The 15,155-nt window shown below is 44.6% G+C and overlaps 1 protein-coding gene across 1 annotated transcript in view; it reads right to left on the reverse strand.

Moving 5' to 3' along the window:
- The window catches only part of LDB2 (LIM domain binding 2), a 102,551-nt gene that overhangs the window by 7,287 nt on the left and 80,109 nt on the right, over positions 1-15,155 (reverse strand). The window contains exon 5 of the mRNA XM_047091364.1: positions 3,255-3,378. Within this exon, the coding sequence (XP_046947320.1) occupies positions 3,255-3,378 (124 nt within the window). The remainder of the gene's footprint in view (positions 1-3,254; positions 3,379-15,155) is intronic.

The raw sequence follows: 15,155 nt of genomic DNA on the forward strand, positions 1-15,155 counted from the left end.
GGAAGCCGTGGCTTTATCCTTTTAGCACCAAATGGGTGCAACTCTTTTCTTTGGTCTCTAGATCAAACGATTTGTGCTTCACTGTTCTCTCTACCGTTAGACACGTGCCTGCAGTCTAGTAAATGTATTTTAGGGGCGAGCCGCAAATACCACCGTTAAGAGTCGCGTGAAACATATTATCACCATTACAGAATTTGAGAAAACCCTTTTCTCTGGACTGTTGGCTCTTTAGGGGGAAAGGAGGGCTCTGCGTTCCTCCGGGGGGCCTCCGAGGAATGAGAGAAAGGGTGAAAACGAGTTAAGGTGGTAGACCAGCATCTCCCAGTCGGCACCTGGTTGCAGGCCAGCGCAGACCTTGAGATGCTCAGGTACAGAAAAGAGGAAGCATGAGTCCTATCAGCTGAGAGTGTCACACGTAGGATCCCTAGCTCAGTACAGTTCTCAGGTCGCATGGTTTGGACCCCGGTGTTAAAAGAATGCTGCTCATTTCAAAGTTGCTCGGGGGAGAAGGTCGAAGTGTGCTAGGGCCAGCATCTGCACGAAGGGGAACTAGATCTTTGCATCCAAGTCCCGCTTAGAAACAGAGGAAAATACTGCGGACCGACAGCTGAACAACGTCTTAGTGGAAGCAGAGGGACGTGTGGTGATGTGGGGCCGGAGGATGTTATTTGTTTACCTATTAGGTGGTGTGAGAAGTACACAATGTTTTCATGCTCGTAATGGTTTCATCTGTTTCATGTGTTTTATGTCACGACTATTGTATGTTCCTGGCGACTCTGTTAATTCGGTTCTATTCTGATCTTTGTTTTGTAAATGAGAAATCTGCGGAAACTTTTTCCAGGCATTTACTAAGTTGGAAACGTCACGTAAAAGCATCCTTTTTGCTAACCCTCTTTTGAACCAGCGCTGATGGAGAGAAGGTGAGCCAGGGACCCAGCGAGAGAGCCTTGTAGCATTTTCTTAAAACATTTATGCGCTTCTGATGGGCAGTGGGGAGGATTGCCTTTAAGGCTCATTTCAAAGGGCACTTAGTCCACCAAATCCCCCCTAACATTTGAGGAAGAAGAGGATTGTGTTCCTATTTATATACCAATTCTTCTTTTGTAAATATTTTGTCTCTTATGTGCAAAGATTTTCTTTTTTCTTTTTTTTTGTAAACATGATTAATTTTTTTAAGTTTATTTATTTTGAGAGAGCACAAGTGAGTGTATGTGTGCAAGCAGGGGAGGGGCAGAAGGGGGGGGTTGGAGAGAGAGAATCTCAAGCAGAATCTGCACTGTCAGCACAGAGCCTGACACGGGGCTCGATCTCATGAACTGTGAGATTATGACTTGAGCCAGAATCCGGAGGGAGTCGCATGCTTAACCTACTGAGCCCCCCAGGTGCCCCAAAGATCTTCACCAAAGGTCCTAACATGTCTATCTGTAGAGAGTTATGGGTGCTGCTCCTAAAAGTTGTGGAAACAGGAAATAGAATTTTTCCAGCTCATGATGCTGGAAGAGAGCTGAGTGACACATTCAAAGTCAATCAGATACTTAGTTCCCCTGACAAATAGCTTCTTCCATTACCTCAAGAATTAAAACTACTTTTTTTTTTTTTTTTTTTTTTTTTTTTTGGTATCTGTATTCCTTCATGAAATTTGGGGGAAATATACCGAAACTGTGTGCTCTGGATTATTCCCATTGGCAGCAGGTAGCTGAGGTAAGAGAGTCGTGAACTCTGGAGACATAAAAACCTATTGTGACACAGGCCTCCTTCACTGATGAGCTATGAGACTGACCTTGGCAAATTACTACTTTAAATTTCAGGCCCTCAGGGCGCCTGGGTGGCTCAGTCTGTTGAGCCACGGACTTCTTCTGCTCAGGTCATGATCTCACTACTCTTGGGATCTCACTGCTCATGGGCTGACAGCTCAGAGCCTGGAGCCTGCTTCGCATTCTGTGTCTCCCTCTCTCTCTGCCCCTCCCCCCTCGTGCTCTGTCTCTCTGTCTCTCTCTCTCTCTCTCAAAAATAAACATTAAAAAAAATAAATTTCAGGCCCTGTATATTTAAATAGGAAATAATAAGTACCTCATAAGGTTATAATGAGGATTCGGCAAAAGAATGGAAGGTCCGTGAGGGCTGGGATTTCTGTTTCATTCAGGGCTGTACCTCTAGTGACTAGAACAGTGCCTGGCACCTAGGAGGGGCTCAATAAATAACTATTGAATGAATGTTTTAATTAATAAGTAATATATAAATTATATATGCATATGAAGGAAAATACAGGTTCTCAAAGCATTTATTGAGTGAACTATTTTTTCTCATAAAGCCCTATTGATATTGAAAGAGAATATAATTTAAGCACATTTAATGTGTTTGAAAAATAGTGCTCTAAATGTCTAAAATTCCTCTAAGAGGGGGATGTAACTATTCTATGTAAAATAATGCCCATTTTCTCAGATGTCTAAGTATGTACTTGGCTAAGTCTATCTTCATTTTATATAAAATGCCTCGCCAATTACCAGTGGAAGGTGACCATTATATTTTGTGATTCAGAAAGCTATGTGCTTTGTGTTAATAATTACTCTTTATAAAAATAATTTTTAGCGAATGGATACGTTTTGCTTTTATGATCAATGAGGCTCGACACACGCCTGGGAGTAAAAATGTATTAGATAGAATGACAATTAATGATAACTGGAAGCAGTAATTTCAGAACCTCAGCAGGAGACTATAGTATCTAAACTGCCTTCTAAGGAAGTGAGGAAAATGGAATCTTTTATGTATTCTCTTCATGATCAGAGTACCCTTTGATATTAGATCTATCTTTAAAAATGAACCAATTTATTTATTTTTTTCTTTCTTTCCTTTTGCCCTTCCATCCTCCCTTCCTCCCTTTCGTTCCTATAATTTCTATGATTCTTAAGCAAACAAACAAACAAAAAACCAAGCAAAATAACAACAGACTGTGAGAAGCCATCAGTCTTGTCCAGTGGAACAAAGACTAGACTGGGAGACAGGAAACCCTGGTTCTGATTTCGGCTTTGCCAGTGACCTTGGTAACACTGAATAAATCAGTTGACTTTTGTGGGTCTCAGGTCCCAAGTGAGATTGCAGATGATTCCTAAGGATGTTTTTATTTTACACATTAGATGTCCCCCAGTCTAAATGTCCATAACGAGCTACTTTTCCTTCTCACATCATCTTATCCCCAAAAGAGGCCTCCCTCAGAAGACGCATTTTTAGAATGGGAGGGAAGAACGAGGTCGTACCTGGTGGTGCTACCATTCGCTGCCACTTCTGAAACAAGCAGGTCTTCAGGCAGTCTCGTGGACTGAGGTTGTAGGTTTTATGTCTCGACATCAGCTCCTGCATTGGCTCCAGTATTACACACAACTGCAAAGAAGTTCAAAGACGTTGGCGTTTCGCTACTTGATGATATTATTTGCAGTAAGTAATGTCAACAGCTGCAAACAATTAGAAAGCTGAAAGGTACTTCTCTTTTTCTCCTGCTTTTGATTTTCTCTGTGCAAGTTTGGAGGAAGAGAAATACTACCAATACCTGATAATGCCCACTTCATTTACTATTATTTATACTACCATATTATAGCTGAATGTGATTTATACCCGCACACACGCACGCGTGTGCATATCCAAGGACACATTCCGTACAAACTCTTGGGTGGATGTATGTAGCTCTATTCTGAATTCAAATGATCCTTTCTGGTTAAAGAAAAAAAAGCTCTCTTCCGTGGAGCACAGCAGGCTCTGATTTCTCCTCTGGTTTCTGCTGTTGTTCCTGTTTGTATAACCACACACTGTGAGTTACAATGCTAGTTTATGTAGATTACGTGGCAGTGAAAGCCATCTTTTAAACTCTGGAGAACAGAGTGGCGACTGCAAGTACTTTTTTGATCCTCATTCTTATCAAGGCCCGTGATGAACACTATTTTATTTTTATCCATGTGCTCGTTTGTATTTTACACATGATGATAATGTCAGTAACATATGCCCACATTAGTTCAGCGTGGGGGCTTTTTCTGTGGCGCTGCACACTGTTGCTTTCTTCCCTCCTTCGGTTAGATTTTTCGGATTTACTTCGGTCCAAGACATCTGATGACAAAGATTAATGAATGAAACGAGAACGGAAATCCATTTAGGATTGCCTTGAACTTTTCTGAATTCCTTCTCCCGTCGGAAGCTCACCAGAATACTGCCACATGGAGAGTGCCGTATCGAAGAAGACAAAGACCACAACCTGGAATGATGCATCCAGTACTGTTGCAATTACAACCACACAGATATTGGCAATGCACCCTCCCATGTGGAAAAACACTAGTTCATTATGAAAGGCAGATGTGCAATCTCCTCCTTCCTCGGCCCATCGCTCCGACTACCCCCTTCCCTTCTGTCATTACTCAGCAGACACGTTGGCTTTTATCCACTGGTTTCCCTCTCACCTGGAATTCTCCCCTCCCCTCTTCTTGGCCAATAATGCCCACTCGTCCTTGCGACAAGGTCACTGCTCCTGTTACACCTTCGCCTTCATCTCTAGGTTTTGCATCTCCCTACGCAGGCTGAATTGGGTGCCTCTCTGTGGTTCTCTCCATGCACCCAGCCCTTTCTGCTTCACGAATGTACTCATCCATGCTTTGCAACTATCTGCTTCTAGTCTTTCTTCCACTTGACCTTGAACTCTTTGAATGCTGAGACTGTGCCTTTTATCTCTGTGTCCCTAGGTTTGGCTCAAGTGAATGGATGCATTTAAGGTGTCTTTAGAAAGACCGGAGGATTTTTTCCATGCCAATGTCCCTGAAAGTATGGTCTAGGTAACACTTCCATCGGAACCAAATGAGTTGATAATTAAAAATGCAGGCTTCTAGGGGCACCTACGTGGCTTAAGTCAGTTAAATGTCTGACTTCCGCTCAGGTCACGATCTCGAGGTTTGTGGGTTTGAGCCCTGCGTGGGGCTCTGTGCTGACAGCTCAGAGCCTGGAGCCTGCTTCGGATTCTGTGTCTCCCTCCCTCTCCCTCTCTTCCCCTTCCCCATTTGTGCTCTGTCTCTCTCTCTCTCTCTATCAAAAATAAATAAACATTAAGGGGCGCCTGGGTGGCGCAGTCGGTTAAGCGTCCGACTTCAGCCAGGTCACGATCTCGCGGTCTGTGAGTTCGAGCCCCGCATCAGGCTCTGGGCTGATGGCTCAGAGCCTGGAGCCTGTTTCCGATTCTGTGTCTCCCTCTCTCTCTGCCCCTCCCCCGTTCATGCTCTGTCTCTCTCTGTCCCAAAAATAAATAAACGTTGAAAAAAAAATTTTTTTTAATAAAAAAAAAATAAAGATTAAAAAAAGGCAGATTTCCAGATTTTTCCCCTTCTGTTTCACTGGGTCTGGAGCTGGGGTCCTGAATCTGCCTTTTGGAAAAGCATGCCCCTGTCATATTCTGATACATACTCCCGAAGTCTGCTGCCCTACATATGTGCTAGGCTTTAGAAAAGATACATATAAACAGCAAGACATGTGCAAATTCCCTGTGGTTTCCAGCTTGAATTCCACTCTCTTCTCACTTAACCCCACTTGCCCATGCTGCTCCTCTCTTCTCAAGCCTAAGCATGATAATCAAGATTACCTTCATCTAGAAAACATCGTCTGCTCTTTTTACCTAACAATGATCTAAACTTGACCCAAACCGCTAACTCCGTTGAAAGGACAACTGTAATCTCTTTCCCATTGCAGTTTCTCAGGAAGAAGAGAGGAAGACTTCAAAGCCTAAATGACATGTGTCAGCCAAAGAGACAAAGCCACTCAACCCTAGTGGATCAGGCTGTCAAGTAATGAGATCTGGATGCGTGATGGTACATCTTCAATCTTGTCTATCTTCTTGCTTATTTGGAGTCCTCCCTGAAACGTAAAGTGTTAGTGAGGAAGACCCCACGAAAGAGGGGAGATTCCTGTGCAATGAGCTCCACATTCCCACACCGTGAAGACTCGATGTGGACATTACTCCATTAAGAATTCCTCGCTGGAAATCAAAGTACGTGCAAGCCATAGACGGCCGCGGGTCTCCCCCAATGGCTGATGTTCAGCAGACCAGAGTAAAGGCTTCCATAGTCATCTCTACAAACAGAGATAAGGGCGGATTATCCGTCAAAGGAGGACCACTGCGAGATGCAGACAGGGTCGGAAGATGTTTGCATCTATTACTAAGCTAGGTGAGTGAGAAAGGAAAAGCTTTCAGGGAAGTTCTAAGGGCTGGGAAAACATTTTTTTAATTAAAAAACCCCACAACGTTAAGTTTTCAGGCCGTTTCCTTTTGGCCCGTTCCCCGTTCTTGAGAAATGGCGAGAGGTCTAGGTATGGATTTTAATTCCGCACTAGGTATGCACCCTTGGGGGAGTCCCTGAAGAGTGCCGGGGCTCCGTCTCACCTGCAAAACAATACCCATCTTGTGTGTTGTTGTGAGAATTTGAGGTAATATGTCTGACACATCAGAGGTCAACAAACAGTAGATATTACAATTACGTGTTAACAAGTACAGCACAGACAGTCAAACAGATGACATTTCTATTACTTTACATCCACAAGCATTTACTGCGCTTTCTTCTAAGTGTCAGGCACTCTTGCTTTGGCGCTGGGGACATAATGAGGATAATAGGATCTCTGCCCTCAGGGAGGCTTCAGCCCCCTTTGGAACGATTTCAGGATAGTAAGAAAACTCCTCGAGTTTCCACGTCAGGCATCTCCGGGAATCACATCTCCGTGAAGCAAGTATTTTCGTTACATGACAAGTCAGATGGCCAAAGTGACCTTTGTGGACCCAGAGGGGCCCTGGGCAGGATACATGCTGGCACACAGGAGAGTTGCCTTTATCCTGAGAACCTGGGAGCTCATCATCTACTTCTTTTTGTGGTGCCTTCCTTTCCTTTCCTCTCTGGGCTTTGGGGCAGCACTTTTTTTTCAGGTGCTAATCCTCAGGATTGATCCCTCCCCCTTTAATGTAAAAATACTTTCCCATCACGGCAACCCACCCCAAAGGAATTCCTATCTCTGAATACTAATCAGGAATCCCCGAAGCCATGTTTTTGCCTTCCTGGGGAGGGTTCCCAGGCTGGAGAGGCAGCCTTCCCCTGGATTCCTGTGTGCAAACAAGCGAGCCTGCTGTGGAGGTGCGCTGGCTTTGCTGGGCTGCATGCTGTAGGTGGCGGAACTAACTCAGACAAGAGCCTGCCTTCTCACGCAGCAAGCCAGTGCCTTCGGGCCACAGCCAAGGCCTGGGGCGTTATGAAACGAGATCAGGAAGACAGCTGGGGGAGCGGTTCCCGCAGCCACTGGCCAGTTCCTTCTGGAGCCAAGATTCCCGCTGTCCCTGGGGTCTTGGACCCCCCTGAGAAGCTGGTGCAGGCTAGGCAGCCTGCCTCTCGAATTTTGTACAAAATATCTGGAGGTTTATGAACCCTCTTATACTCCCAACCATAGACTCTAGGGAAAGAGTTCCCTGTGTGTCATAAGTGTAAACCAGGCTACGGTACACGTGCCTTTTGCTCCACCCCACGCACGCACACGCGCGCACACACATACACACACATGAGTCAACTGCATGTTAATGGAGCTAAGCATAGTAACAGAGTCCTTTGATTTAGAGGCACAATTTCATATGCAAACTTGGACCTGCTGCAAAGGTCTTAGTGGTTGGGTCCCTTTGCCTGAAGAGGAAGGTCCCAGACAGCATTTCTGCAACTTCTGTAGCACCTTGCGTGCAGGGCTCTCATTTAGTTTGGTTTCCTCCAGTGGTGGTGTTTGGGGGGGGGGGGTACCAGGAGGAATTCTAGAACACTGTGGAAGGGGGCAGGAGTCAGCAAGGCTTGAGATCTCATTTTGAGTATGAAGCCCCTGAACATTCAGCCCCCGCCAGGTCCAGCTAGGATCCCAAAGAAAGCTATCGCCCACCCCAGCAAAGCTGCAAGGACACCTTTTTGCAGATTTAGTGAGAATTTTAAGCTAGGCTTGATCTCCTTATGCTTCTGACTTCATGTTCTGGGATTTTGGCCCCAGCACTGACCCTTGGGTATGGAATCAATGCCTGTAGCTACAACAGTGACTTGCTGGGTGAGTAAAAGGATAGATGGATGGAAGGATGGATAGATGGGTGGATGGATGGATGCGTGGATGGATAATAAACAGCTTGGCCAGATTTATAGCAAGGAGTCATTTGCTAATAGCAGACAAATCAGGCATCGTCCCGGGGGCTTAGAGGTGATGAATTTGTCCATTTGATAAACAACCAATTGCCTCCTCTATGCAGAAGGCTTTGCACAAATGCACACGCATGTACTCAATTACTACATGTCCAGACCAGGTAGGAAGATCTCAGCTAGTCCTGGGACTGGTCACAGTAACAAAGGGCCGAGCAAATGTAGACAGTATTGTGTTTTGCTTTGTTTTCATCGGACGGTTCTCCCGGAGACATTTGATTCTCCTTGTTCTTCTTGTTCAACTCCCTGCCCAAAGCCAGTCCCAGAAATAGGTGATGCTCGTCAGAGGCGGCTCTGGCGAGGAGAAAGCTAACGCCCTGGGGCTGGCAGTTGGCTAACTCCCAAACCTAGGTCCCGTCTACTGCCAACATTCTGATCCACTCTTTCCTGGATGATGGATGACATCCTCTGAGCCTGAGCCACATAGTCTTGGTATATAGGTTTGCCCAAGGTTACTCTTTCAATGCCAGCTCAGGCCTTTCTTCATGTTGTGAAGACCTCCCCTCATTCCCACCTAGAAGACCTAGAAGACCACCTAGAAGACCTCCCCTCATTCCCAGTCCTTTTAACCAGAGGTTGGCAAGCTACAGTCTGTAGGCGGAATATGGCCATGCTTACGCAACGTTGGTAGCTGCTTTTGTGAAGTGACACCAGAACTGAATCGTTGTGACAGCATTCATATAGTCCGCAAACCTGAAAATATTTACTCTCTGGCCTTTCACAGAAAGATTGCTGACCTCTCTTCTAAACCGGTGCTGCTCAAAGTAGGTGGTCTACAAACTCTTTGTTGTGTTTCCGTGACAGGATAAGCAGCTTGAGGCACAGTGTAATTCAGTTCACTGCCTCCTTCACTGAGAAAATCTTATGTCAAAAAAAAAAAAAAAAAAGTCAGATGAACTAAACAATGTGTTCAACAATGCAGTTGATTTATATTCCAGAGCAAGCTTCCTTGAGTTTACAGTCTGGTCCTGGCCTGAAAACCACATTTGAGTCATACCAATATGACCATTAATGTCCTCCAAGGTCCAGCTCAAAGCCCACATCTGTCTTTGACCATCCCCGCCCACAAGGGACTTCTGCTTCTATAGCACTTATTACGAATCTAGGTACGTCCTCGTGTTTATATTTGCATTGGGAATATTCCTTTCTTGTGGACTTGTTTCATCTGCTTATCTATATAGCAAGCCATATTTCACTTTTCTCTCCCTTCTATTTAACACAGTATTAGGCATACTCAAATATTTGCTGAGTCGTAACTTAATAATCACGGTGGAGTATCTAACCTATGCCTGTCCCTGGAGTACGTACCTGACGTATATTAGATCATTAACCCTCACCAGCTACTGGCCCACTTTCACAGGTGAGGAAACTCAGACTCAAAGCCATTAAGTCACCTAGAGCTGATAGTAAAGAGTGTGATTCCTATAACGTACCCAAGGTTTTACAGCTATTCGAAGGGCAGAGAAGAGGTTCGTAGTCAAGTCTGCCTGATTCCAATGATGTGTTCTTAACAACAAACTGTTCTGTTGTCTACCTTTCTACATATGAGTGGCTTAAATCGCTACTAAGATACCAAGTTCAAAGGCTCTCTCATTGTGAGGTGCCTGGGTGGCTCAGTCAGTTCAGCAGCTGGCTCTTATGTGCAGGTCAGGTCATGATCATGCAGTTTGTGAGGTCAAGCTCTGTGATGACAGTGTGGAGCCTGCTTGGTATTTTCTCTCTCTCTTCCTCTCTCTCTGCCCCACTTGTGCATGCTCTCTCTCTCTCTCTCTCTCTCAAAATAAGTAAATAAACTTAAGAAAAGTCCTCTTCCTTAAAACTTGCGTGCGCGCACGCATACACACACACACACACACACACACACACAGGCTCTCATTGCCTTTGTATGGCTCCCTGTACACGGTATTGACCTCTATACAGAGAGGTAGGTCATACACGAGGGGTGCAGGCTTTGGAACCAGATTCATGTGGGTTCAAACCCCCAAGTGTGCCGTTTACTACTGTGTTCTGGGCCAAGAATTTAGCCTCTTTGAATCTGTTACCTCATCTGTAAAATGGGGATAATGATACTTATCTTTGACAGTTTGAAATAAGGTATTTAAATATCTAATGCAAAGGCTGGCACAAGGCCAGTACTCAAAGGATGGAAATTGGTATTAGGATAAATACCAGTGGCATCAATGGCTCCTCTGAGCCAGATCAACGTGTGATGTGATTGGTTAGCTGCTGGGGAGTAAATCATTTGGTCTCCTTGAGACTTAGGGGGTCACTAGATATAATATTCCAAGGGGTGTTAATTACAATTACATTGCATTTTAGCGGCTGATGTCTCTGATAAAAACCCATTTTTAGAATTCAGTGATAAATACAAAATGTTCGAATCCACAAACCAGAGGTTTTTTTTGCCCCTGCTCCCCCTCCCCCAGTAACTTGCTCCTCTGGCTAAATTTGAATTAAAAAGATATCAGAGTGTGGGGGTGATTAAGAAGCAAACTCTTATCTAAGGTGAAGGAGTATCTCTTAATTAAGAGACATATCACAGAAAGATATTTTACATTAAAACAATAGAAAGATACAGAGAATCTAAAAGAACAACAAAACGAAACAAAAAAAAAAAAACCAAAGCAAAATAAACAGATAATCACACCTAGAAGCAGATAAGAATGAGTAACAGACATCCACATGAGTAAAACCCACTGTGCCTCAGAGGATGAAAAACAAGAGAGAAGGAAATGCTTTCCCTTAGAAGCTAGGCAATTCTAAAACATCAGATTATGATTTGGGTTTATTTCCTGATAGGATTAAAGGTAGATTGGTTGTCAAATTCAAAACATTCTCTCTCTCTCTTTTTTTATCTGAAGATTCAACCAGGGGAGCCTTTGCCTTTTCTCAACTGTTTTGCAAATTGATTGCGGGGAAAGTTATCACATCCAGCCCTGGAGAAGGCAGCCTCTTCTGCTCTGGGAGAGGAGGTGGGTGGTGGCCCGGGGGAGGTGACTTTCCCCAGCAGCAGCTGCCACCTCAGGAGCCATCCTCCTTCCAGAGCAAGCAGGCCAGCCACGCACATCTCAGTATCTATGCCTTGATCTCAATTTTGAGGCCACCAGAGAGGACTCCTGTGTGCGACCTCTGGCTGCTTTTCTCACCACCCCCACCAGAAAAACGCGGAGCTCGGGAGGCCCCAACAGACTAACCACACTCGGCGTTTCTGCTGTACCTGTCAGGTCAAGGAACAGAAGGTTCAAGGCCCTGGAAGTACATTCTCTATCCTTCTGATCCTATGGACTTGATTTTCCCACCATGTCATTTGGTATGGGCACCCCCTTCCATAGTGCCCCTTCCTTCCAGCTCTGTATTGATGAGGACAGACCCCTGCACACTATTTACCAGATCTTTTGCCAACAGGCTTCACGTGAGGTTGGGCCGGCTGGAGGCACCAGGGAGAATGGAGGGAAGTGGGTTGGGTTAGTTTCCTAGGGCAGCCGTCACGAAGTGCCACAAACTGGTGGCTTTAGCCAACAGAAATGTATTTTCTGTCAGTTCTGGAGGCTGGGAGTCTGAAACCAAGGTGTTGGAAGGGCAACACTCCCTCCAAAGGCTCTAGGGTAGAATTCTCCCTTGCCTCCCCCAGCTCCTGGTGTTTCCTGTCTTATAGCTACACCACTCCAGTCTCTGCCTCCGTCCTCATGTGGCCCTTTCCTCTATGCCCCCGTGTCTGCTCCTCTTCTGATGAGGACAGTGGCCATTAGATTTCCCAGTAAGGACACACCATGAGGTTCCAGGTGAACGTGAATTTTGGGGAGATACCGTTCGGTCTACTACATGGGCAAAGAAAGAAGGAAGGGTATTTCTTGTCTTCTCTGGTTCAGACGGCCTCTCCCACAGCTGTCACCGGAGGTCCTATAGCTTCTATCAGGTGGCAGGCAGTAACACCTCTTGCCTTTGTCCCCTGGAGTGGCAGTTGCTACTCTTGGGGTTGTCTCATCTTCTGGTGGCTTTTCCAGCTCCAACATCTTTGTGCATAATTCACCATATTAAATTTCCTCTATGAAATTACTTGGTAATTACTGGATAGACTCTGATTGACATTGTGGTTTGTAAGAAATTAGGTAATATATAAAAGATGAAGGACTTTGGGTGTAAGGAGGCATCACGTGTAGTGGGGTTAAGCGTGCAAATTCAGCTTGGGTTCAGATTCCAGCTATTTAATAACTGAATGACCGTGGATGAATTATTCAGTCTCTTGGTGTTTCAGGCTCCCCATCAGGAAAGTTGGGATAACCATAGTACTCAACTAACTGGGTTGTTAGGAAAAACAAGAAAATCCATCCACTTAAAGTACTTACCTGGGTCCTATTCCTAGCATATGGAATGTGCTCTGTGCGTGTTTATTATGATGGGGTATAACCAAGCTGGGGGCCAGGGGCTTTCTGGAAGACATTTTGAAACTTGTCAAGACATACTTGTTAAAAATTTACAGATGTTTCTTGCCCTATGTATATGTGAATGTATGCACCCAGCCTAAACATTAGACTCTGGTGAAACAAGGGACATCTCAAATGTTTAGTCAATTTGCGTTTCCTATAAATACCTTGTCCTGACCACTGGGCCATTGCCTCAGATACCCTCTCCAGGTGTTCTGCCAGCATCTCTAAGTTCTACAGCATGGTCCTGGAATGTTTCAAAGGAAAGAGAAAAACTCTGCTTGGAAATACTCTACAATGATTAACAAACATTTAAGGAGTTCTGTCTGTCACTTGTAGGGCTCGGAGTAAATTTCAGGGAAATTTTAAAAATTCTTATTGACCCAATGGTGTGCCTTTGGATGAGTCAGATAGTGAAAATGAATACCAGTGGCTCAGGATTATGAAGGGGCCTCCCGCAGACACTGTCTCTTTATTGCCCATGACTGTATTAGTCAGGGTTCTCTAGAGAAATAGAACCAATAGGAAGTGCATGCTTGTATGTGTGTATTTTAAGGGATTGGCTTTCCCATGATTGTAGGGGGCCAGCAAGTCTCAAATCCAGTTTCCATGGGCTGGAAACTCAGGCAGGAATCAGTGCTTCAGTCTAGAGGCAGATTTCCCTCTTCTCCAGGAAACCCCAGTTTTGCTTTTAAAACCTTCAACTTCGGGGGCGCCTGGGTGGCTCAGTCGGTTAAGCGGCCGACTTCGGCTCAGGTCATGATCTCGCGGTCCGTGAGTCAAGTCCCGCATCAGGTTCTGTGCTGACTGCTCAGAGCCTGGAGCCTGTTTCAGATTCTGTGTCTCCCTCTCTCTGACCCTCCCCTGTTCATGCTCTGTCTCTCTCTGTCTCGAAAATAAATAAACGGTAAAAAAAAAAAAAAAATTTAAAACCTTCAACTTTGTCAACAAAGCTCACCCAACAGTAAATCTATTTTACTTCAAGTCAGCTAGTTATAGATGATAAACACACCTACACAATATCTTCATAGCAAAAGATTAGCATTTGATTAAATAACTGGCACTATAGCTGCTATCAACTGAATTTGGCCCCTCATATTTATATGTTGAAGCCTAACCACCAATATGACTGTATTTGGAGAGAGGGCTTTTAGGGGGCAATTAAGGCTAAATAAGACTGTCATCTGACAGACCGGTGGCCTTGTAAGAAGAGGAAGAGACATCGGAGAGCTCTTTCTCCGTGTGCACATGCTGAGGAAAGACTAAGCAGGAACGCAACAAGAAGGTGGCCATCTGCAAACCAAAAAGAGAGCTCTCACCAGATTGGAGCCTGTGGTCAGAGCTGACCATGATTTTGGACTTGACGGTGTCCGGAATTATGAGAAAACAGACTTCTCTTGCTTAAGGCACCCAGTCTGTGTTTTTTTATTTTTTATTTTTTTAATTTACATCCAAATTAGTTAGTGTATAGTACAACAATGATTTCAGGAGTAGATTCCTTAATGCCCCTTCCCCATTTAGCCCATCCCCCCTCCCACAACGCCTCTAGTAATGCTCTATTTGTTCTCCATATTTAAGAGTCTCTTATGTTTTGTCCCCCTCCCTGTTTTTATATTATTTTTGCTTCCCTTCCCTTGTGTTCATTTGTTTTTGTGTCTTAAAGTCCTCATATGAGTGAAGTCATATGATATTTGTCTTTCTCTGACTAATTTCGCTTAGCATAATACCCTCCGGTTCCATCCACGTAGTTGCAAATGGCAAGATTTCATTCCTCTTGATTGCCGAATAATACTCCATTGTACATATATACCACATCTTCTTTATCCATTCATCCATCAATGGACATTTGGACTCTTTCCATACTTTGGCTATTGTTGATAGTGCTGCTATAAACATGGGGGTGCATGTGCCCCTTCGAAAGAGCACACCTATATCCCTTGCATAAACACCTAGTAGTGCAATTGCTGGTGGTAGAGTAGTTCTATTTTTAGGTTTTTGAGGAACCTCCATACTGTTTCCCAGAGCGGCTGCACCAGCTTGCATTCCCATATGGTATTTTTTTAAGGCAGACTGAGCAAACTAAGACAATGGCCTAGCTAAGCTGACACATAAAACTTCCAGTTTCCCACTAGATGGTAAAGAACTGGAAAGCTGGGTTGTGTCCTGTTTCTTTCATTCATTCATTCATTCATTCATTCAATATTATCTCGCACCAAGCAATGGATCTAATGTGTGTGGAATGAATGCATGCTTGAATACATGAATATGACCGGATGGAGAACAAACCCAAAAAAGGTGATTAGACATCCGCAAACAGGTCAGCTCTTCACGCACGTTGTAATTGTGGTAACTTGGGTAGCAGGGATGTAGCGGTGAACACGGCACAATCCCTCCCTGGAAGCCTCCGTCCAGAAGGGAGACAGGTGATAAACGAGACTTCCAAATGGATTGGCTACTATAAAGGAGAAGGATGAGGGCTGTCAGGAAAAGTTGCCAGGAA

The sequence above is a fragment of the Lynx rufus genome, unplaced genomic scaffold (genome assembly GCF_022079265.1).
Source record: "Lynx rufus isolate CCGP_SWC_20201006 ecotype Redwood Valley unplaced genomic scaffold, mLynRuf1.p SCAF_3, whole genome shotgun sequence".
NCBI classification, from domain to species: Eukaryota; Metazoa; Chordata; class Mammalia; order Carnivora; family Felidae; genus Lynx; species Lynx rufus.